At 39.3% G+C, this 24954-nt stretch overlaps 4 protein-coding genes and 1 pseudogene across 6 annotated transcripts in view; 2 read left to right on the forward strand and 3 right to left on the reverse strand.

The window, feature by feature from the left end:
- LOC129791905 (NADPH:adrenodoxin oxidoreductase, mitochondrial) overlaps positions 1–24954 on the forward strand; it is a 298769-nt gene that overhangs the window by 240395 nt on the left and 33420 nt on the right. The gene's annotated exons all lie outside the window — the stretch shown is intronic.
- Positions 326–4342, reverse strand: LOC129794330 (uncharacterized). The gene is made up of 3 exons (XM_055835130.1): positions 3494–4342; positions 2572–3210; positions 326–2515 (listed from the first exon to the last, which is right to left on the reverse strand). The coding sequence occupies exons 1-3, from the start codon at positions 4325–4327 to the stop codon at positions 326–328; spliced, it is 3663 nt and encodes a 1220-aa protein (XP_055691105.1). The 5' UTR covers positions 4328–4342.
- Positions 5602–11016, forward strand: LOC129794331 (uncharacterized; annotated as a pseudogene).
- On the reverse strand, positions 11082–18938 carry LOC129791793 (uncharacterized). 2 transcript variants are annotated; one of them, XM_055830299.1, is made up of 9 exons: positions 18724–18938; positions 16861–16927; positions 16645–16726; positions 15603–16516; positions 15306–15539; positions 14760–15215; positions 14047–14679; positions 11771–12703; positions 11082–11713 (listed from the first exon to the last, which is right to left on the reverse strand). In XM_055830299.1, exons 2-9 carry the CDS (start codon positions 16873–16875, stop codon positions 11144–11146), a joined length of 3837 nt encoding a protein of 1278 aa, XP_055686274.1. In that variant the 5' UTR covers positions 16876–16927; positions 18724–18938; the 3' UTR covers positions 11082–11143. The 2 variants fall into 2 exon arrangements, with proteins under 2 accessions (XP_055686274.1, XP_055686273.1); XM_055830298.1 differs by lacking the exon at positions 18724–18938 and having other exon boundaries at positions 16861–17335.
- On the reverse strand, positions 19087–24718 carry LOC129791824 (protein kintoun). Of its 2 annotated transcripts, none has more exons than XM_055830371.1 (4): positions 24464–24718; positions 22014–24366; positions 19977–20091; positions 19087–19899 (listed from the first exon to the last, which is right to left on the reverse strand). In XM_055830371.1, the coding sequence occupies exons 2-4, from the start codon at positions 24065–24067 to the stop codon at positions 19723–19725; spliced, it is 2346 nt and encodes a 781-aa protein (XP_055686346.1). In that variant the 5' UTR covers positions 24068–24366; positions 24464–24718; the 3' UTR covers positions 19087–19722. The 2 variants fall into 2 exon arrangements, with proteins under 2 accessions (XP_055686346.1, XP_055686347.1); XM_055830372.1 differs by having other exon boundaries at positions 22014–24340; positions 24464–24717.

Here is a 24954-nt window from a genome sequence, read left to right on the forward strand (position 1 = left end):
CTTTCTCCCGAGAAAATTCTAAAATTTCCGAGTGCCCAAAAAATCGTTAGCTATAGAAAACGATTTTAGAGCAAATATGGATTTTTGGGTCATCCCCCATGCATTGGAAAAATGAAAATCAATTCAGTTTTTCCTCAAATGTTTTTTTACTAAAAACAATTTCTGATTTGTTAATTTCCAACACCTTTATTCACCTTATTGATATCAGAGAAAATAAGTATCGAAATATCCATTTAACTGAACCACCCAAACCAATATTAAAAAAAAAATAGTTTTCTAAAGATTTCCCAACGTGGTCCCATTTCCCATAAATCACATAAAGTTTTCATAATTGAAAATCCCTCGTGCTGTTCTCAGTTAGAAGAAGAATTTCTTCAGTTGTGCAAGGTTGTCCCATATTGAACCACGTATCCGCATTTCCTGCATCCGATCGAGCAGAGTTGAGCGCATAGCGAATAGCAAAGACAACAACGATTGCAAGGGCAGTCGGAGGTTCCCCAGTAGGTTTCGTCCTTAGGACTCCCTCGTCTGTGTTGTAGTTCTGCAAGAGAGCTACCCTAAAGTCCACGGGGATATCCATTGCCCCGGGAATTTTGTAGTTCCACGTTCGGTTGGTCATTAACTTGCCGTTGCGTGGGTTGTAGATGAGCTTCTCATGGAGCCAGTAACCCAAACCGAATACAAAACCACCCTCAATTTGACCAATGTCGAGTAGGGGATTTGCACTCTCTCCTGTATCTTGAAGAATGTCCACGCGTTGGATTATGATGTTTCCAGTAAGGACATCTAGTTCAATTTCAGCGCAGGCTATACCAAAAACATGGAACGCTTGAAGATCGCTCTGCTTGTACATGTACTTCTCAACTAAGTCGATGTCCTGCTCAAAGCATCTCTGAATGAGTTCGGGCCAAGTAAGGCCGGAATTTTCCTCCCTAACCGGTGCAATTCGTTCAAGGAGTGTCTGACATGCCTGCTGTACAGCATACATGGTTGTTAAGGTTGTTATACTAGCTGATGCATGAATGCAATTTGGTGAAACAAAGTTAAGGCTAGGCATTACCCTGACCATCTCATAATCAATCCCGAAGAGATGGGCTGCAGCCTGAGCTAACTTTGTATTAATTCCTTGACCCATTTCTATGCCTCCATGAGTTATTGATACACTTCCATCACCGTGATGAATGGAAACCTGAGCATACCGAACACCATGAAAGTGGATTCTGTAGTTCATTGGTAAGATGGAGATTCCCCGTTTTTTCCATCTATTTTGCGTATTGAATTCATCAATTTCAGTCTTCCTTGTGTCGTAGTTTACGGAAGATCTAAAGTCTTCAATATGCTGCCTTCTCTGTGTTTCATCTTCGGATATGTTTGCCAACCTCACATCCAATGGATCTCGCTCAGTTACTCTTGCAATGTGTTCCATGATATTCTCAATCATTGAATTGAATTCCAGTGTTCCTGGACTCCTGGCCAAAGTATTAGTTGGTTTGTTCGTTCGCACGGTGTTAAGTTCCCAGTACCAAGTATCGGTTGTGTAGCCATTAGAAAAGGTAGGGAGTACCAATTGTGGGACGTTTCCATTAAAATGTGATCCCGCATCCTCATAGATGATGTTCTCCAACTTCAATATTTGACCATTTGCATCCGTTACAGCTTCATACTCTGACTCTACAGCATATCTCTTCCCAAGACACATCATATTATGTTCAATGAGCATCACAAACCGCACAGTTCGGTTCAGTAAACGTGCTGCTAGTGCAGTTGCAGAAGCCATCTGTGGCGTTGGGTACATTTTTCCACCAAAGCCACCACCTAAGCGTCGAACTTTCATCTTGATTTGACTCTCATGAATGCCAAGACTCTGAGCAATTGCAGTTTGACACAAATCCATCCACTGTGAGGCAACAAAAACATCAAGCCCTTCTTCTGATGGTGAACAGATGCACGTTTGGGCTTCTATGTGGAAATGATATTGAGATCCCATATTCATTCTTCCCGAAATTGTATGTTCCCCTTCAACTTCGTTGTCGTTTTGCTCACCAAGAACTGCAACTTGCTGTTGAATCCTGTCTGTATCATTTGCCTCTCTTACATCATGGGGTGTTAGATAAAATTCAATATTAGACGACCTTTCGTAGATAACTTTCACCTTCTTTGCTGCCAATTGAGCCAGATCAAAACTCTCAGCCACGATCATTCCAACTGGTTGAGCATGATACAGAATTTCACTGCTAGCGAAGATTTCTTCATCATTTTGTGCCTGATCGTGTTTTTCACTCATAAAAGAATTCTTCCCAGGAATGTCTGAAGCACGATAAAATGCAACAACTCCTGGCATTTTGAGAGCTATTGCTGGATCAACGTAGCTGATGCGCGCATTAACTTGAGTTGCTATAACAAACGTAGCCCACAGATCGTCTGGTAAGTGGATCATGTCATTGACATATTCAGCTTCACCAGAAGTTTGCTCTAAGGCTGTATCCTTAGGCAAGGGCTGAGTCAGAGGATAATTCTGCAAAAAAAAGATTAAAGAATTAAAATGAATAAAAACAAGAAAATAATTCAAACCTCAGTATTTGTTGTGTATTGCTGAGTTCCTGATGATATTGGTCTCTCCAAGACAGTAGCTCCACTTCGATACCTCTCCTGGACTCTGTCCTCAGGAGCAACACTCAGAACAGCCTTGTAAAATAGGCCCATAGCTAAGAGTTTTCGATACTCAGGAAGGGGTTCATTAATGGATGAATCCGGTTGAATATCCTGATCTAAGGCCTCAAAAGCCCTCTGAAGGACGTTATTTTCAAAAATATCCACACCCTGAAGAACTTCCTCAGCAGATGCAGCATGAACGAATCTCGGATGAATACCTCCATAGCAAATTCGAACGGTTAGCAAACGACTTCGACGTTCATTGAAGCGGAAGAGAAAGCCAGCATTCACGTAGGCGTGAGAATTTTGTGCCCGTGGCATGATTTTGTAGGTTCTCAGATAATCCCGTGTTGGATCCATCGTTGGAAGTCGAATCTTCACGATGAGCCTCCTCTTCATGTCCATCTTGAGGAAGTTTGCAACAGTCACGGCTCTCGTTCTTGTAACGCTGTCCGCAATAACCAGCATTGCACCAACAGTTTCCAAAATTAGGAAAATGTCTGATGGGAAGTCTGGATGTTCATGCTTGATCATCAGGTTACCAGCGAGGGTTCCAATCTGCGTGGGAATATTTTAACAATCATTCTGCTCGCTTAACTATAAAATGATTATTTGTAATAACTCCGAACGATATAAATAAATTTCTTAATGATGTAATAGCAAAATGTTTTTCCTTGTTGATGAGTTCATGACCATTGTTTTGATTTCACAATTTATTGCCTCTCCATTAAATAAATGCATAAATTTGCAAGATCGTTGAACCACAAAACTTTATCGCTCTGGTTATTATGACTTTTACTGGAAAAAAAAATTTTTTGATAGAAAATTGAAAACTACCTACATTTCGAACAGCCACATGAGCCACCAAATCAAGGTGCTTGATCAATTCGCGGACATACTCGAATTGTGGTCGTCCAAAGGCAGCACGTCTTAGGTAGACCATAGTTTCGGCGATGGTCATATTTGCTCCGAGTTCTATGTACCCACCAATTGTGTGCGTCCTAAGGGCCTCAATGGACGTCACGTCGATGAAGATCTCAATGCCTGGATCTCGTCGATAGACTCCATGAGCTGTATTCCCAGCCACCAACATATACTGCTTGTGGCGACTCTGACGCATCAGGGTGAAAAGGGTGGCGAGATTGTAGGCTTTGTGCCACTCTCGACCACTCTTGCATTTGAAGTAGAGTCGTTTCTCCTCGATGCGATCATAGGGATTCCTCGGGGAGGCCATCTTTGGACAGAATCGTGGCAAATCCTCGATGTCACGCGTGAGCTCGAGCAGTCGTGGTGTTGCATTGGAGGCAACAGTCTTGAAGGCATCCAATATGGAACGATAGCCCGTGCATCGACACAAATTCCCACCAAAGGCATTCTCCACCTCCTCCATGGTCAATTGGCCCCTTTCCGATTCCGCGAGGCTGAACATATTCATCACCATCCCAGGAGTACAGAAGCCACATTGTGTACCATTCAGTGCGGCCAGACGTTGCTGAATGGGGTGGTAGCCGACCCTACGATTGCCCAGAGCCTCCACCGTGATCACTTCCATTCCGTGGCACGAGTAGACGGGGAAGAGGCAGGAGTTGACTGCCATGATGAAGGGTTGTCGTGTGATTGGATGCACACCGCGAAGGGAGACAACACATACCCCACAACCACCCTCGAGGCACATAAATTTCGTCCCGCGAAGATTTGCATGTCGGCGGATGAAGGTGTTGAGGGAGGTATCAATGGGGATGCTTGAAACGGACGCTAAAAGGTGGAACAAATAAATGTTAATCGTTCACTTAAATAGGTAATTTTTGCAGCACTTGAACTAACCTTTATAAATCACCCCATTAATGGTAACGCACAATTCAGGGCTAATAAAATAGATATCAAAACATTAATTTTGTACATAATTTAAAAAAAGAAAGATTATGATTTAGATTTAGACCCACCATAATTCTGGATTTTTAAACAAAGACTTTACTCCACGAATCATAATAAGTTTTAATATTGATTTTAAACCGATCGGTGCGATGGTCGCGAATAGACTAGCCAGCTTTCGATTGGAAATATTCAGTTGCATAATTTCTTTCTACTTCGATGGTCAGACAATTTTGCAAAATCAACTTGTAGAATCAGAAAATTTTCTATTACAAATTCTATTACTTCCGTTGTTTCTTGAATTTATTATTTATACATATTTATTTACTTTGAAGTGCAAGTATTGATTTTTTTACACCATTATATGTTTAATTTATGTATCTAAAGAAAATTAATTAAAAAAGCACAAAATTTGCAAAATTTAAAAGTAATTTATGCTTCTCGGCTGTAATTATGTGAACATCACTGAGATTGGAATATTTTTATGTATCCTAAAATGTTTATTAAAGATCTGCATTCTAATTTATTTTCACCTGAATATTGAATCATAAAAGGTGCAGTATGATAAAGGAATTCAACATACAATTATATTTTATTATGAGCATAAAATCTCTTTAAAAATGATTTTTTAACGCTGTTATATAGGTGAAGCAGTGTATGTAATTTTAAGTACATAATAAGCACCTATTAACTTGCAAAAGAATACAAAGTTGTAAAGACTTATAATATGCGTTTAGAAAGCAAAATAGTGGTCAGTTCAATCACGGCTGTTCTATTGATTGGTTGTATACTTTTATTAATCATGCTTCAGGGAATTAAGTGTTTTTTTAGTAGTCCCGAATTATGGTGAGCGATATTAAAATCTAATTTTACAATATCTAATTAAATTGATGTTAATACCTATTTTATTAGCCACGAGTTGTGCGTTACTATTAATGGGGTGATTTATAAAGGTTAGTTTGTGTTTCTTGAAGTGTTTTAATAAAATTCTCAAGCATTTTTTGCCCTTTAGAGTCCGTTTCAAGCATCCCCATTGATACCTCCCTCAACACCTTCATCCGGCGACATGCAAATCTTCGCGGGACGAAATTTATGTGCCTCGAGGGTGGTTGTGGGGTATGTGTTGTCTCCCTTCGCGGTGTGCATCCAATCACGCGACAACCCTTCATCATGGCAGTCAATTCCTGCCTCTTCCCCGTCTACTCGTGCCACGGAATGGAAGTGATCACGGTTGAGGCTCTGGGCAATCGTAGGGTCGGCTACCACCCCATTCAGCAACGTCTGGCCGCACTGAATGGTACACAATGTGGCTTCTGTACTCCTGGGATGGTGATGAATATGTTCAGCCTCGCGGAATCAGAGAGGGGCCAACTGACCATGGAGGAGGTGGAGAATGCCTTTGGTGGGAATTTGTGTCGATGCACGGGCTATCGTTCCATATTGGATGCCTTCAAGACTGTTGCCTCCAATGCAACACCACGACTGCTCGAGCTCACGCGTGACATCGAGGATTTGCCACGATTCTGTCCAAAGATGGCCTCCCCGAGGAATCCCTACGATCGCATTGAAGAGAAACGACTCTACTTTAAATGCAAGAGTGGTCGAGAGTGGCACAAAGCCTACAATCTCGCCACCCTTTTCACCCTGATGCGCCAGAGTCGTCACAAACAGTACATGTTGGTGGCTGGGAATACAGCTCATGGAGTCTATCGACGAGATCCAGGCATTGAGATCTTCATCGACGTGACGTCCATTGAGGCCCTTAGGACGCACACAATTGGTGGGTACATAGAACTCGGAGCAAATATGACCATCGCCGAAACTATGGTCTACCTAAGACGTGCTGCCTTTGGACGACCACAATTCGAGTATGTCCGCGAATTGATCAAGCACCTTGATTTGGTGGCCCATGTGGCTGTTCGAAATGTAGGTACTTTTCAGTTTTCTATCAAAAAAAATTATTTTTCCAGTAAAAGTCATAATAAAATAACCAGAGCGATAAAGTTTTGTGGTTCACCGATCTTGCAAATTTATGCATTTATTTAATGGAGAGGCAATAAATTGTGAAATCAAAACAATGGTCATGAACTCATCAACAAGGAAAAACATTTTGCTATTACATCATTAAGAAATTTATTTATATCGTTCGGAGTTATTACAAATAATCATTTTATAGTTAAGCGAGCAGAATGATTGTTAAAATATTCCCACGCAGATTGGAACCCTCGCTGGTAACCTGATGATCAAGCATGAACATCCAGACTTCCCATCAGACATTTTCCTAATCTTGGAAACTGTTGGAGCAATGCTGGTTATTGCGGACAGCGTTACAAGAACGAGAGCCGTGACTGTTGCAAACTTCCTCAAGATGGACATGAAGAGGAGGCTCATCGTGAAGATTCGACTTCCAACGATGGATCCAACACGGGATTATCTGAGAACCTACAAAATCATGCCACGGGCACAAAATTCTCACGCCTACGTGAATGCTGGCTTTCTCTTCCGCTTCAATGAACGTCGAAGTCGTTTGCTAACCGTTCGAATTTGCTATGGAGGTATTCATCCGAGATTCGTTCATGCTGCATCGGCTGAGGAAGTTCTTCAGGGTGTGGATATTTTTGAAAATAACGTCCTTCAGAGGGCTTTTGAGGCCTTAGATCAGGATATTCAACCGGATTCATCTATTAATGAACCCCTTCCTGAGTATCGAAAACTCCTAGCTATGGGCCTGTTTTATAAGGCTGTGCTGAGTGTTGCTCCTGAGGACAGAGTCCAGGAGAGGTATCGAAGTGGAGCTACTGCCTTGGAGAGACCAATATCTTCAGGAACTCAGCAATACACAACAAATACTGAGGTTTGGATTATTTCTTGTTAAATTTATATAATCCCTATTTTTTTTGCAGAACTATCCTCTGACTCAACCCTTGCCCAAGGATACAGCTCTGGAGCAAACTTCTGGTGAAGCCGATTATGTCAATGACATGGCTCACTTACCAGACGATCTTTGGGCTACATTCGTCACAGCCACACAGGTGAACGTTCGTATCAATAGCATCGATCCAGCAGAAGCGCTCAATATGCCAGGGGTTGTTGCATTTTATCGTGCTTCAGACATTCCCGGGAGGAACTCTTTCGCGACCACAGACAAGCACTTTTTAGTAAATGAATTTGATGAAATCTTTGCCAGCAATGAAATTCTCTATCATGCCCAACCAGTTGGAATGATCGTGGCTGAGAGTTTTGATCTGGCTCAATTGGCAGCAAAGAAGGTGAAAGTGATTTTTGAAAGATCATCCTGTACTGACTTTTATCTGACTCCTCATGATGTTAGAGAGGCAAATGCGGAAAGTAGAATTGAGCGACGATCTGGGGTTCTTGGTGAGCAGAATTAGATTATTAGATTATATTTTATTTCAACTGGAATCCTTTTACATAGAATATAATTTTACAAAAATAAACAAATGCGAAGGAATCCAGGATAAGAATGGCAAAGCTTTGCAGCTGTTAAGCCATCTGAGTCCAGAATAATCACAAATTACAATAGAATTATATCTCTCACCAATACAGATTATTTCCAAAAAAAGAAAAAAAAAAAAGAAGAGCTGTCCTACAAATTAATTTCAGGAAAAAAAATAGCATGAATCAGAGAAAATTCTCCAAATCATTTACAAAAAATGTCCAAAAGAATCTTGAAAAAAGAAACAATACTTTACGATGCGTATAAATTAATCCAAAAAAAAATCTCAATCTATCTACGATTCATTAAAATCATTTAAATCTTGAAGAGAATTAACAATGAATGCCCTTTCCCCCTCCTTCTTGCGCAAGAAAATTCTTCCCTGTCTCTGCCACACAAACTTCCAGCCCATGCGAACTGCAGCCTCTCTTGCCTTGTTGAATAGCTCTCTTCGGGATTTGCTTAATCTCTCACATAGTCGCAGTTGATGACCAGGCTCTCCAAAAACGTTGAAAGTGGTTAATCCAGCTCTCTTTTTGGCTCTCCACTGACGCATGGCCATCTCTCTCATCCGTCTCGTTGTGAACCTCACAATCAGAAGATAACTGTCCGCAATTTTATCAGACTCTCGCTCTTTTGGGCTCACTGTTTTTTTAGCATCAGCTTTTTTTCTCACAATTGTGCATTCATCAAGATCGCTTATTTTAACTGGAACCCCCATCTCCTTAAGAATGAGTTCGGCAGTATCAAATTTGTGATTCTCACTAATCTTGGGTATTCCATCAATAACCACGGCCTTCAAGTCACAACGATCCAAATCATCCAGACGTTCCTCTAGAGAAGCGATCCGGTTTTTGAGAACAACATTTTCCGTTTTTAAATCAGCTACCTCATTCATAAGCGAAGAGAAGATTTTTTCCATTCTGTCCATATGCTTGTCCACGCGATCAAATCTCTTTTCGAAAAGATCCCTGAGTTGAGAAACCTCTGAGCCAATTTTTGATGTAACATTGGCATTGGAAGATGCACCCGCAGCGGACAGAGATTCAGCAATTTTCTTTTGCCAATCCTTAATAGGCAATCCCTCAAGTCCATCATCACAATTACCACGGCAAGAACTGCACAGCCAAATAATTGTTTTTTCTCTTTCCAATTCCTTTGACGATAGGTTTTGGCATTTTCCATGATAGAACAATTCACATGCAGCACACTTTATTCCATCATTTCCGCGAATACTTCTCTTGCAGGAATTACAAAAAGTCATTGCCGAAATTTTAAGAGAGAAACAAAGCACGTCCAACCAGCTTGAGCGATCAAACTGAACTGATAACAATCAGATTGAAGGGGAATATACAATTTCAGGTATAATGAATATGGGATCTCAATATCATTTCTATATGGAGGCACAGACCTGTATAAGTAAACCTTCAGTTCAGGGCCTTGATGTGTTTGTATCAACGCAATGGATAGATTTTTGTCAATCAGCAATAGCTCAAAGTCTAGATATATCCGAGAGCCAAATTAAATTGGAAGTGAAACGCATTGGTGGTGGTTTTGGTGGAAAATCTTACCCTCCACCGCATATAGCTTGTGCTTCAGCATTAGCAGCACATTTGCTGAATCGAACTGTGCGTTTTGTGATGCTCATTGAACAAAATATGATGTGTCTTGGGAAGAGACGTTCTGTGGAGTCAGAGTATAGAGCTGTAACGGATGCAAATGGTCAAATATTGAAATTAGAAAATTTTATTTATGAAGATTTCGGATGCACCTTTAACTCAAATGCTGCTGCTTTTTTATTACCAACCTTTTCAAATGGTTATGTTACTGACTCTTGGTACTGGGAACTCAATAATGTACGCACGAATAAACCAACTAATCTTATTGCAAGGGGTCCAGGTACATTGGAGTTTAATGCTATGATTGAGAATATCATGGAACACATTGCAAGAGTAACTGAACGAGATCCATTGGATGTGAGGTTGGCAAACATATCCGAAGATGAAACATAGAGAAGACAGCTTATTGAAGACTTCAGATTTTCCGTAAACTACGACACGAGGAAGACTGAAATTGACGAATTCAATACGCAAAATAGATGGAAGAAAAGGGGAATCTCTATTGTCCCAATGAATTATCATATTGGATTTTACGGAGTTCGGTATGCTCTGGTTTCTATTCATCATGGCGATGGAAGTGTAACAATAACTCATGGAGGCATAGAAATGGGTCAAGGAATTAATACAAAGGTCGCTCAAGCAGCTGCGCATTTGTTGGGAATTGATTATGAACTTGTTAAAGTAATGCCAACACTTAATTTCGTTTCACCAAATTGTATAAATACTTCAGGGAGCATTACTACAGCATCAGTTATTTATGCTGTTCAACAGGCATGTCAGATTCTGTTGCAACGAATTGAACCAGTCAGAGTGAGAAATGCAAGCCTTACTTGGCCAGACCTAATTCAGAGGTGTTTTGAAGAGGAAATTAACTTGGCTGAGCAGTTCATGTACAAAGCTTCTGATCTTGAACCATTTAACGTCTTCGGAATTGTCTGCGCTGAAATTGAACTTGATGTCCTTACTGGTAACGTTCTCCTTCTTCGGGTAGATATTCTTCAAGATACAGGAGAGAGTGCAAATCCCCTACTCGACATTGGCCAAATTGAGGGTGGTTTTGTATTCGGTTTAGGTTACTGGCTCCATGAGAAGCTCATCTACAACCCACGCAACGGCAAGTTGATGACCAACCGAACGTGGAACTACAAAATTCCTGGGGCAATGGATATCCCCGTGGACTTCAGGATTACCCTTTTGCAGAACTACAATCTCGATGAAGGGGTTTTACGTACAAAGTCTACTGGAGAACCTTCTACATCTATTGCAATTGTTGCTGTCTTTGCAATTCGCTATGCACTCAATTCTGCTCGATCGGATGCAGGAAATACGGATAAATGGTTTCATATGGGACAGCCTTGTACTATTGAAGAAATTCTTTTACTAACTGATAATCACACGAAGGATTTTCAATTGTAATACTATTCCTCATTAACAAAAAATATATCTTTCTTGTTCTGTGTTCAAAAAATTAAAAAAAAATCTTTAATTTCAAACCCCTTTTATTGTTAAGTAATTCTACAAAAAAAAAACAAAATTAAAAGTTTTACTGGAATCGGAAGTCTTCCACCTTGTTTCCAGCACGCACGAAAATTTCATCAGGTGTCGATGGGGCGCCAATATTGTACCAATCAGCTGGAAGACCTGCATCCTTTCTGGCTGAATCCAGAGCATGCCTCAGAGCGAAAATCACTCCACAAGACATTGCCAATGCTGGTTCACCTGTAGCCTTTGATCTGAGTACACCGTTGGGGTTTGAGCTCTTCTGCAGGAATGTAATTCTAAAATCCACCGGAATATCCTTCACACCTGGAGGCTTGTACGTCCAAGTTCGGTTGGTGAGTAGTTCTCCATTTTGACGATTAAAAACGAGACTTTCATGTAGCCAGTAGCCTACGCCCATTATGAATGATCCCTCTACCTGTCCAACATCTACGTTTGGGCTCAAACTTTCTCCTGTATCCTCCATAATATCCACACGACGAAGCTGAACATTCCCCGTTAGGAGATCGACTTCTAATTCCGAGCATGTGACTCCCCAAATATGGTACTCCTTAGCATCGCTGGGTTTGAACATGTACCTTGAACAGAGGTCAACTCCATTGAAATAGCAAGCCTGTTGCGAAAAAAAATTGATGAGAAAATGATTTAAAAGGTTTTGTGAGAAACTTACGCCACACAGTTCTTCCCAGGATGGATTCTTCATCTTAGCCTTTACATTCTGCATGCGATCTACGAGATTTTGACAAGCCTTCATTACGGCAAATGCTATTGAATCACTGGCCATGCTTCCTCCGCTGACGAGAGAATTGGGGGATGTTAGAACATTAGATGCCTTCACGGCGATTTTCTCAAGAGGAATTCCCAAAATATGAGCTGCAACCTGGGCGGCTTTTGTATTGATACCCTGACCCATTTCAATTCCTCCATGGGTAATGGACACAGATCCATCTCCATGGTATACAGACACGAGGGCAGGCATTGTGAAGAAGTACTCAAGGTGGAAAGTCATGGGAACAAGGGAGATTCCCCTTTTCTTCCATCTATTTTGCACATTAAACGCATCAATTTCCTTCTTTCTCACATCAAATTCCGTTGATTGACGGAAGTCTGTGAAGTACTTCTTCATTGGACTATCAGCAGGCATGTTCAGTAGACGAATCTCATTAACATCTTGTCCTGTTGCACGTGCAATGTGTTCCATGATATTCTCAGCCATGGCCATTCCTTCGAGATTTCCTGGTGCACGACACCACGTATTCCCAGGGGCGTCTGTAAGAATCAGCTTGGACGTTACATCCCACGTTGATCCGTCGTAGACATTGAGAAAGGCCTTATTGGCAAAGGAAGTTACATCCTCATTGGGGGAGCAACCAAAATCCTCCATGAAGGTGTTCTTTAGCTTGAGAATTTTTCCTGAATCATCAACTTCACATTCATATTCGGAAGAAACGGCATATCTCTTTCCAATTGCCGTCATATTTTGCTCAATGGACATAACAAAACGGATTGTGCGTCGTAGGTGGTGACAGGCTAGTGCAGCAGCACATGCTATCTGTCCAGAACGTGTAATTTTTCCACCGTATGCACCACCCACGCGACGAACCTGAAGAAATGGAAGAAAAAAGTTGGAAAACTTTAATGAACAATGGGGAAAACCGGGGTAAAAAAAGTCAATTTGCATAAATCCTTATCTGCAGGATTCCCCAAGGCCAAGAAAATTTCCTCTATAGGTCATTATTATAGGAAATTTCCTTGCCTACAACTTTGTCTCAGACTACTTTTCTCTATCTCATTGGGAAATACGAATTTTCGATTTTTTCCTGAACCCTTCCGCTTCTAACTTTTTTTTTAAACTCGGCGGGTAAATATAGTCACCAGCGGGGTAAATAAAACCATTGAAATTTTTCGGCATTTCCAAGAATTTTCCACCTGAGAGATTGATTGTAGTTTCTAGCCGAACTTCTCACCTTTTGATCCGCGACAAGGAATTTCACTTTTAGACCCACTAAAACAGAAAACTTTGCGATTTTCTGAATTACGCCATTTTGCAACAAATCGTTAGAAAATATGTCAAAAATTTCAAAGTTCCATATGATTTACATTAGTTGACTATATTTACCCCAAGAGTCATGTTTTGATTCAAATAATTGTACAGAAAAATCATAAAAAATACACCATTCACCCAACTAATGAGAAAAATCAAATTAGAAAATCGCTAAAAGAAAACTTTCGGAGAACGATTTTCCTCAATACACAAAAATTTGAGAAATGGGCTTAAAATATTTATTTTTTTACTCCTAAACTATTGCTCGGATAATCTCCAAATTACAGTCAATTATTAAAGGTTGGTAGGGCTTTCGACTATAATTTTTTCAGATTTTTCCGATTAATAATTTGGGAGAAATTGCCATTTAAAAATTTCAACTGACTTTTTTTTACCCCGATCTCCCCTGCTCTGTTCTAATCCGAATATGCTCCATGGTATAAACCACGCCCCCATTGTATTTTTGTGCATGAAGCAAATGCATCATTGCTCCATTGATGAAGTATTTTAACTCATTGGCAGGGCAGAGATTCTTTTTTTATCTTCAACTGATACCGTGAAAGCCTCCAAAATGAAAAGACTCCTTTTAAAAAATTATTGAAATTAATGAAAAACTTTAACAAGTTACCCCATGTGACGGTAACTAATTTTTAATGATCAATTTTTGCTTCACAATTTACTTAAATTCTGTGTGAGGTAAAATAGCCAAAAAAATCATCATTGCTGAAGTAGCTGAATGGTGAAGATCTAACAATGGTCGTTTTTTTGTACGCACAATTTGGCTAATTATATAAGTATGAAAGATGATGGAAATTGATGGCCTTGAGAACATTTTATGAGATTTATGATTAATTTAGAAGTTCAAAAAAAAAAAAAGCTCAAAGTCAAAGCTATATAATTACCTGTAGGTTGATAGAATTTTCGGGTACTTTGAGGCACTCCGCAATGGCAATTTGGGTCATATCCATCCATTGGGTGGCACTATAGACATCCATACCGTCCTCCGTGGGTACACAAACTGTAGTCTGGGGCTCCATTGTGTAATGATACTGACTTCCAATATCAAAGCGTCCACTGATTTTGTGACTTCCCTGCATTCCCTCCTTTTTCGGCTTTACATTCAACTGACTGCTGATGCGATGCCAGGCTTTTGCCTCAATTACATCCCTCAGTGTGGGCAGGAGTTCCCTCTTTTCGGGTTTCTCGTAGATGATCTTTACGAGTTTCACTGCAGTGTGCGCCAGGGAGAGTGTATCAGCCACAATCATCCCAACAGGTTGTCCGTGGAAGGCCACAATGTCGCTGGTGAAGATCTCCTCATTGGCCGTTGTGAAGGGACACTTCATGCTGACAAAACTATTGAGCCCCGGAATGTCTTTGGCGGAGAAGAAAGCAACAACTCCGGGCACCTTGAGAGCTTCTGTTGGATCAATTTTGGCAATTTTGACCTTTGCCTCCGTGGCGAGCACGAAAGCCGCCCACAGATCATCATCGCGGTATGGATGATCATTCATGTACTTTGCCTCACCGGATACCTAAAATTACAAATTATTTTGTGTTCTCAAAAAAAAAAACCGCCAAGTCATGCAATTTCAGCAAAATTTCTGAATCTCACCTGAATGAGAGCCTCAAGTTTCTTAACAGGCTGCGTAAGGGGCCAATTTTTCTCATATGTATCAAAAGTTTGGGTTCCATAGGAGAGAGCACGATCAATTTGTGTTGCTCCACTCTTGAAATGTGCCTTCATTTTGTCATCTGGGCAAAGATCGAGGCAACTCTTGTAGAAAAGGGCGAGAGCTAAATTTTTTCTATACTCTGGTGATGCGTCAGGAAGCTCCCAGTCGGGTTTGAGCTCCCCAGCAAGGGTGGACAGGACTTTCTGATAGAAAACATCATCAAAGAGATTTACATCCTTGAGGAGTTTTTCCGTTTCCACCGCATGGACGAAATTCGGTTCAATTCCTCCAAAGCAAATGGTGGCTTTTGTGAGCTTCTCCTTTGATGCATCTGCAAATTCATACTTGAAAGCTGCATTCACATAGGCATGAGCATTTTGGGCACGAGGCATAATCTATGCAGAAGAAAAAATTAAATTTCTGAGAACTTTTCAGAAGAGGCAGTTAGAATTCAAAAAAAATCCTTGAAACACGGAATTCTTTACCTTAAAAGTTCTCACGTAGATCTTTGAGGGATCAAGCGGCGGAAGCGTAATTTGGAGGATAATTTTCTTCTTCATATCCACCTTCAGGTAGTCCACAGGGGAGACATCCTCTGTTTTCCCAGCTCCATCAATTATTGTAATTTTAGCCCCAACTGCTTCCAAGATGAGGAATATATCAGATGGGAATCCAATATTGGCATGCTTAATGCTCAGATTTCCGGCAATTGTGCCCGTCTGGAAAAATTCAAAGAATTTTCTTTAAATCCTTTAAAAGGATTTAATGAAGGAAGTCCTTACATTTCGTACAGGAACACTCGCAACAACATCAATGTGCTTATTGAGGACACGACAGTAGGTAAATTCGGGCTTCTGTGTGGCTGCCCTCTCGAGGATTTCCATCATTTCGGTGAGATTAACATTCCCCCCGAGAAGGATATTCTGCCCAATTGAGTGCTTCCGAAGTTCATCAACGGAATTCACATCAATGAAAATCTCAATATTCGGATCACGTCTATAAACCCCATGGGCGGTGTTTCCAGCCACCAACATGTAGCTCTTATCGCCGGAAGCTTTGAAAATTGCAAAAATATCCTCAAGATTGAGAACTTTATGCCACTCCCGGGCTTCCGAGAGCTTAAAGGATTTCTTTTCCGCCACAGCGTGGCATTTTCCTTCGCATTTTAGGCCACTCTTGGGGCATTTTTTGGGCAGATCCTCAATGTCACGACACTGAGCCAGTAATTTTTCATCAGCATCCGCTGCGAGGGATTTGAATGCATCGAGAATTGGACGATAGCCGGTGCAGCGACAGATGTTGCTACCAAAGGAATTCTCCACATCCTCCATTGTTACCTTCCCACCCTTATGCTCCATCAGCCCGTACATATTCATCACCATTCCGGGTGAGCAGTAGCCGCATTGCGTGCCATTGAGATGCGCCAAACGTTCCTGGATTGGATGGTAACCATCCTTAGCATTACCCAAACCCTCCACGGTGATGACATCGAGACCATGGCATGAGAAGACGGGGAAAAGGCAGGAATTTACAGCCCACGTACTCTTCTCCTTTGTGGCCGGATGAATGCCCCTGAGGACGACAATGCACACCCCACAGCCACCCTCGAGGCACATAAATTTCGTCCCAGTGAGATTAGCTCGATTCCGGATGAATGTATTGAGAGACGTGTCCACGGGCATCTCGCTGGCAGGCACTGACAAAAGGCAATTTATGGGGCAATTTGGTCATCGCGTGCTCGTGATTTTCCTCCCAATTTATTTTTCTCAAGGAGGAAGCATTTTTTTTCTCTATATACTACATATAAGAATTTGTTGCAATTACCATTGTACGGAGTTCCATTGATGGTGAAAGACAGTATTCCCATAGCACTCATTTTCTGGTCACTTTTCAGCTGAATTCTTCTCTAAAATTTTTTCACAAAAAAAAACCCAAAAAATCATTTATAGATTTTATGATGGCTTTGGTAATATTCTTCTTAATAACTCTGCAAAAATTCTATTATGCTTGTCGAACATTTAATTAGCAAAAATTACTTACGCAACGGATTAGCATTAGAAGAAAATAAGTTAGTGAGAAAGAGTTCTCAATTAAGCTATTTTTTAGGCTTTTCCGGCGAGCAGAATTGGTAAAGTGGGTAAATAAATTAAATTATTGTTTAAAGAGAATTTATTACATTTTTTTCTCTATTTTAAATACTAAAATTATCACTGCTTTTTGTGTTAAAAAAAACTTAATGGCAATAAAGCAGACAAGAAAAGATGGAAAATGACTAAGGATCCAAAGTACATAAGCGGGATAAACGAGCTGTTTTATAATATTTTTAGTTTTTTTCCTAAATCACAATGATTTTTTAAGAAAATGGTAATAATAGTTTTCTCGGGTTTTCTTCATTCATTGTAGTAACTTACTTATTTTAGCTATTTTACAAAATGACCTTTTAACTACAATATTAAATTTAATATCAGTGTTTTATTTTCCTCAATGTAACTAAAGTTAATTGCACGTTATCATAAACACTGGGAGATACGGAAACATTTTCTTTTTCTTTGGATTTTTATGCTCTTTTGACGTTTTCTTCGTAATTATAGTCTTATTTTAATAATATTGAATTAAATTCTATAGAAAGTTTAATTTCTTTATAATATCCGTAAAACGTGTATATAATTTCTAAAAATAATATTGGAGAAATTAACTTAAGTATGTCCAGGATTTTCTTTTATAATTTTTGCGAAGTTCTAATAATTGGACCTTATTCAGCGATTAAGAAACCTTTCGCTTGAAATCTTGAAATTTCAGTACAAAATTGAAAGATTTCTAGGGTTTCTTGGTCGCTGAATAAGGCTCATTGTCTATAAAAGTCGATTCTCAATTATAGTTCTAAAAAATCGTCTAAAAAAGCTCTAAAACTTTTCTTTTAGCAGAATCGGCAGAATCTACTTGATTTTTTTTTGTTAAAATAAAAACTTTTAATGCTATTTTTATGCGCTTACAAATATTCAGAGAGGGTTTATAATTAATCCTTTAGAAAAACTTAGAAGAAAAAGAATTTGTTGTTCCAGAAAACAATCAGAAATAACTTTGAAGAGCACTGGAAGAGTAATTTTCCTTCAAAAATTCGATTAAAGAAAGAAAATGTCAAAATCTTTTAAGATTTTTCCCAGAATACCAAAAATCTTATATCTGACGAATTGTAAGGAAAGAAAAGAAAAGATTTTAATCAGAATCTCCCCAATTGCCTCAAGAATAAACGTTTTTATTAAGAACTTGAGTATTTAATACGAAATTTAATAGATTCAACACAAAATTTAATAGATTTTAGAGCCAGGGGAGTAGACTGAAATCGTTTGAAGAGGATGTTACAATTTTAATGGCAGTAAAGTAGATTAAAGAATGAATTAAGGAAGAATCATAGATTTATAGGAAGAGGAAGCCACATTGAGTGCAACGTTGCATTCAAACTGACGAACTTTTTCCGTTTTGATATTTCTATTTTAAATATTTCTTTCCTAACGTTTTAGTAACCCAGATTAGACTAGTTTTCTTACATATTTAATTTTCGAGATGGCTAAATTGTCTAGAAAAGTTAATTTTCTCTAAAGTTCTTGCAGATATGCTTTTAGGATAACTTCTAAAAAAAACTCCTTTAATCAAATCTATTTGATTTTTACGAAAATTAAACATTTTTACGGCATTTTATGCACTTAAAGTCAACTTAAGTAGAACATTTTTCCTAAAAAGATCGAAAAATCTAAGATTCGTCTCACTCAGAAGATTTTGCGTAAAATCTTTGCTAAAATTAAATTGAGAAATTAGCAGAAAAAGCTTATTTTTGTGAAATAAAGTTTTCAATACACATTTTAAAAATAAGATACGGCAATTAAAGAGAAAAAAAAGAATTACTTGTTAAGTTAATTTTTAATTTAAAAGGCCTTTTTATTATTTCAATGAAGCACTTTACACTTTGAGCTACAAATTTTCACATTAAAGAACTTTATTGCAATCTTCTCGCACTTCACACTTTTAACCCACCCAGATGGGTTACCTGAATTAGCGACTATTTACACAGCAAAACACCTGAGAGAGCGACTATCCTCCACGGAGTTCCGTATGAGAGTAAAAATCTCCAGAGCTTCGCTACACAGCTTTACTCCTCAATCTCTCTTAAACGCGTTTTTTTCGATGGCCCGTAATTACAGTAATAACGATGATATTCATAATGATTTGATGATTTGTATGTAATTGCAGGTAAGAAAAAAATAGTTATTCATTTGAAAATTCTTTTATTAGATACATTTTGCAGTGCTGGGCTACCTTATAAGACTACAAATTCTACTGTTTTCTCGACTATGTCAATTTTGCATGCGATTCTTATTTCTTTTCTTTCATTTTCCTCCGTTTAGACAAATACATTGTATTTTTGTATGTAGTAATTGAAGTATTATAAGTAGGAGATGGATTTTTTATTCACATTTTCGTGATCTAATGCTAAGGAGACAAAAAAAAAACTTGTACTGCGCAAACCTGTGTATAATGAAATATTACTAATGTTAGGATTATTCTCATTGAAATTTGTAAATTTTAATGTTCTCTATTCCATTATTATTCTTCCATCATTTAGCGAGGGAGTAATTATTATGCAATTTATTAAAAGTGTATGCGTGTGATTATTTTACTTCCTCCACAAACTATCCTTGCTGATCTCATCTAAAGACGCAAAACTACATTAAACTTCGTTACAATTTTTTTTGTGTGAGAATTAGTAAAATAAATTCAAACAAATTCATTTGGAAATATTGAGCTGATAAAGGGTTTTCTTCTACTCCGAAAAATAAAGAGGGAAAAAAAGTTATAAGAATATTGATTTGATCAATGAATTCTATCACAACGTGATGGAAAATTTCAAATTTCCAAATTGAAAATCATTCCGCTTTTGTATTCCAAATCGGCAGTATTATCGAATTTCTTCTTCGGCTGACCACCCTTCTTGGCATGCTGCTGCCCCTTCCCTTTGCCAGTTCCATCGTACATCTCGACACCGCTATCGCGACGCTGCATCGATCCATTTAGTGGCTTTTCCTGTAGAAGAGAATTTTTTTTGCATAAGAGGAAAATTTAATAAAAGCTTTTCTTTGCAAAAAAAAAGTTAAACTAACCTTCTCTTCGCACTCTGAATTTTCACTCTCACTCATCCGACGATGCTCTTGGGCACGTTTCTTAGCTCTCTTTTTCATGTTTTTCAAACGTCTGCCAAGAATACTTGAGTTTGACCTATAAATAGAGGGATATAGGAGGAAGAAAATTTATTGAGATATGTTGTGGGAAAAATACACACACCCTGCGTCAAAATACCAAACATCCCCGCGAAAAGCGATGAAAACAACATTATTATCTTGTAGCTTTTGTGAATGCTTTAGTATAGAGAAAAAAAATAATAATAAATCACCCGAAGAGATTGCTACTATATAATCGACTATTTGATAGCAAAACGTAGCGCTGATAAAAGATTTGAAAGAGATAAAATACTTTGTAGAGGAAAATTTGGGAATGTTTTTTTTTTCTTTTGCCTTATGCAAAATATTTATTATTTTTAGTTTGTTTTTTGCTACATTAAAAGGAGGATAAAATATTAGTTATTTAAAGAGCTTTAAAGTATAAAAATCCGAAGCATGACTTATAATTTTAAAAGGAAATGTTTTGAAGGTTAAATCAAAGTTTGAAAGTCAAAGCTCAAACGAAGCATAACGCTATTATAGCGACGTGATCAAAAAGGATTTATTGGGTGTCTAAAAATATCCTGAAATTTCACTTTTTTTTAAGAAAACAAAAATACTATTTTCAGGACAAAAATTACATTAAAAAAATCAAAAGGAAAATTTTGAATCAGTATAAACGTTAGGAATAAACGTTAAGTTTTTGAAAAGAAATGTCAAACGTTCAAGAATGGAACGTCAAAGGAACATAATTAAAAGGACCTTAAAAGGAGCAAAGTCAGAAAATAATTCTCGGGTATTAAGTCATTGAGTAGGTTCGAGAAAAATCAGCACATTTCCCGGAAAAAACTGAGAAAACTTCGAATTTCCCTTTTGATGGTGACGATGAAAATAGCTTCTCTTTCTAAGAATAAATGTCCCGTGAAAATGAAGTCAAATTAATGTTCATTAAGCGAAAAAAAATTTGAAAAATTAGAATAAGAATTTCCTAAGTCAGGATTTGGTCGACTTTTCAACGGTTTAAGCTAAAACTGATTAGGAGTAACTGGGGTAAAATGGTGAATTTGAAAAACAAAAAAAATAATATCTCAAGAAGCAGTGAGAGCTAATCTCTCTAATTTTGTGAGTAGTTGCACTTCATACCCCTGCCTAAGCCTAGAAAGTTTCATAACAATTGATCCAATATTTTGGCTTTTATTTGAAAAACAAATTTTTCGAACCTTAAAGTTATTCTGACCTCTCAACTACAAATTAAGTTTTGGCAAAATTCTCTGCAATTTTATTGATCCAAATGCATTTTTAGACAGAGTAACTATTGCTAAAAACGAATGTAATCTGAATTTTCCGAAAAACTCTGATAGTGGAACACTGATAGTAAAAAGTACCCCTTGGGGCAAAATGGTTAATTTGGTGTTTTTTTTAAATAACTTTTTAAATTTTTGAAAAAAAATTTCCCTAATCACCATAGCTATTACTTATAATTTATGATGTTTGATCACTCACTATTATTAATTTTTATAAACTAAAATAATAAAAAAAGGCAATTTCCTAAATTTAAGGTTATTTTTATTTTTTGTATTTTTTTTATTAAAAAAAAGTTTTAATTGGTATACAATTTTCTCATTCTCAATACATATTATAGTGCCTTGCTAAAATAATTTCATTAAATTAAGATTAGCGATCAAAAAACGCAATTAACCATTATACCCCAGGATATTTGGAACAGACAAATGAGTAAGGGTTTGGAAAATTGCCTGAAAAAGCATTTTCCTTTTGGGATAGAAAGAAATTGTTTGAGATAAAGTTGTGGCTCGGAAAATTTCCTATAAAATAGTTGTCATGGAAAATCTCAAATATTTCCACGGAAATCAGGAAAAATTATCTCCCAAAAATTCACCATTTTACCCCAGGTTCCCCTAGTTCTAATAAATTTTGTTTTAATTTTAAGAATTCAATTAAAAATTACAACAAATAAATTACCGAAAGAGCTGCTTCCGAATGACATCACTGAAACGCACGGTCTTCTTGCAGCTCTCCGAAAGCTCCTGATGCTCGGGGATGCCATCAAATGAGCCCACACCAAGGTCCACAGACACGGAGAACTGTGGATCATCAACGGAACTCGAGACACTCGGGTTGTAGCTACAGCTGCGCTTGAGGATACTCTTGAAGCGAATCTGTGGGCTTCCATGTTCATCGCCGCTTGATTCCGATAAGCTGCGAGATTTCCTCACAGATCTCTCTTCATTCAGGGACCCCGTTTGGGCCTTTGACGACATGTCGCAGTAGGATTCAGACAGGGAGCGATGTTTTCGATTCTTCTTCTTTGCATTTCCCTTTTTACTCTCCTGCGCCGGCGGAGGCTCTTTAGGGGCGTCCGCTGAAGGCGCATTTTCAGCTTCAATGACTTCTTCATTGGGTTCCTCCGGTGGGGGATTATCGTCGGACTTCAGATCAATTTCCACCTCTTCCGCAGTGAAGGATCTCACTTCTATCCGAAGACTATCATCCTCAATCACGGGATCACCTGTTTCAACGGCTAACGTTGGGAATTTAAGGGGGTAGTTTTTGAATTGTTCCGCGAGGCCTACGGTGTAGTGGTCGCATAAGTGGAGATCCTGAATATCGCACTGGAGCACCACATTATTGTCCCATGCCTCTGCGTATGCATCCAGAATCTTCCCAGCTGGGAATTTCGCCACGAATGCATAGTGGGACGGGTAGAAGCCACCGCCGATGGATGCAAATTTCACACAAACCTGCATCTCATCCTGCTTCACGTGCACAGAGCTGGGATCGACATTCTTCACGTTGAGTGTGAATGCCACAGCACCATCGAGGGTGTTGCACGTGAAGCTTGGCAGTGTGTACGGGGTGGATGCATCGAGGAATTTCTCTTCGAAGACATCGTCGTTCCCTTCGGAGCCGGTGGGGGAGGCAGCTGGGCTGTGTGGCATCGATTCCACTCCACTATCCTGACGCGTGACGTCAATGAGCTGCAAGTGGTGCTCCTTGACAACGGGCAGGGTAATCGATAGTCGACGTGATGTAGCATCGAATTTGGCTGCCCCTTGGCGTTCCTCCACTTCGTAGGGTAGCACAATGTCGAGTTTGTACTTTGCCGGATGCTCACAGAGGAGGACAATGCGTTTCCGTGTGACATCCAGGGAGACGGTCTCCGTGGATTTCAGGAGGGGCAGATCAACTGCAATTACCAACTCCTTGGGTACGGTCACATTGAGTTTTGCATCGAGCTCGTGCGTGAATTCTTCGTAGTCCACGTCACGACGGTGGGTGATTGTATAGCGAGGCGTCTCGTAGGCACTGGGTTTGGGACACTGAGGCACAACGCGCACTTTGGGCTCGTCCTCATTGGGATTCGCCAGGGGTGGATAAATGGCATCCAAGGGGCTGGGTTCACACACAGGGGGATTATCACTCTTACGCCTAATCACTGTGGGTTTGGGTGTCCCTTTGAACGCCACTTTGGGGTATTTCACATTAGTCCGATCGAGTTTCACTGCAAAAGCCGTCTCGACGGCATCACACGCGGTGTCCGTAAGAATATCCCGGAAGCGCCTATTCTTTGCGGCCAAATGGAGGGCATCCGGATGGAAAACAACATCGTACACCATGCAGATGGTATTCTTGTTGTCAACATCACGTCGTGGGGGCGCCTGGGTGTGTGGCAGTGTCCAATTGAGGCCCCTCTCGCCATTTGCAGCGGCACGGTACTCACTCACCGGACGCTGTACTTTTCCACTCTGACACACATTTATGAAGCCCTTCATTTGCCCATCCACCGTCGTCTTCACCACATACCCTGGCTCGGGGTTGATGAAGGTGACATCAATTCCACGTTCAGCCTCCAATTGGGTCAGTTCCTCCTCGAATTTCTTCTTATTTTCTGGGTCATTCAACTCTTGGCAGTACTCAACGAGCAACTTACGAAATTCCTCCTTCTGCAGTGCATCTGTCAGGGATTTTATCTCATCTGTACTCAGGTCCAGTTCCTCCCATTTATCCCTGTTCATGCTGAAGAGCACAATTCACCCAGCTAGCGTGTAGAGTTAATGCTCCACAAATTTTTGCAAACCGGCAGTTCTTGCCAAAAAATTTCTCAACTACGCAATTTCGTCCGGAATCTCAAGAGAGATGGCAGAAAAAAAACGAGTCTCTCGCTGATCGTCGCTCTGACTTCGCGAGCTGATTAGAAGCCGTACACGCACACACTGATGGAAAAGTACTGAGCAAAATTTCTTAACTCTTCCTCTTTTTATTCCCCCAACCAGCAAGGTCCTCAGAAACTTTCTCAAAAATACAAGAAAAATCACTGCTGGAGAAAAAAATTGATGGGTCGGAAAATGGAAAAATATCGATAAAATAACTTCAAGTAGGCGGTGTGTTTGATGTGGGGAAAAGGTACCGACCGGCAATTGGAAAAGAAATCCAATTTGAATCACTTTAGCACAAATTGACGAGAGTTTTTGTGGTTTCAAACACTTAAATAGCACTTCAGGGAGGTTTGGGAGATAACACTGAATGGGAAGAGATGAGGAAAATGTCCAAAATTCTTGTTTTTCGCGGAATATTCCGTTTTTCAATACTTTTCTGACGCAATTTCTTTTCGCTTCGCACCACACAGATGATTTTGACACATCGCCCGTAGCGCCGCTTGGCGTTCTGGATAGGAGAGAATGGTTCAAATGCGACCCTTGGGATTTTTTATCATTTAAGGGCCATATTCAGCATAAAAAAATCTTTTACTTTTATTTTATGAACTTTTATTGTAAAAATCGTTAGAAGAATCTTTAATAAGATAAAAAATATTTTACGCAGAATACCGATTTTTAATTTTTTTTTATATAACCTTTGAAATGGTCTTTACAAATTATTCCACAAAATTGTGAAGAATCTATCA

This window comes from Lutzomyia longipalpis, chromosome 3 (genome assembly GCF_024334085.1).
Source record: "Lutzomyia longipalpis isolate SR_M1_2022 chromosome 3, ASM2433408v1".
NCBI lineage: Eukaryota > Metazoa > Arthropoda > Insecta > Diptera > Psychodidae > Lutzomyia > Lutzomyia longipalpis.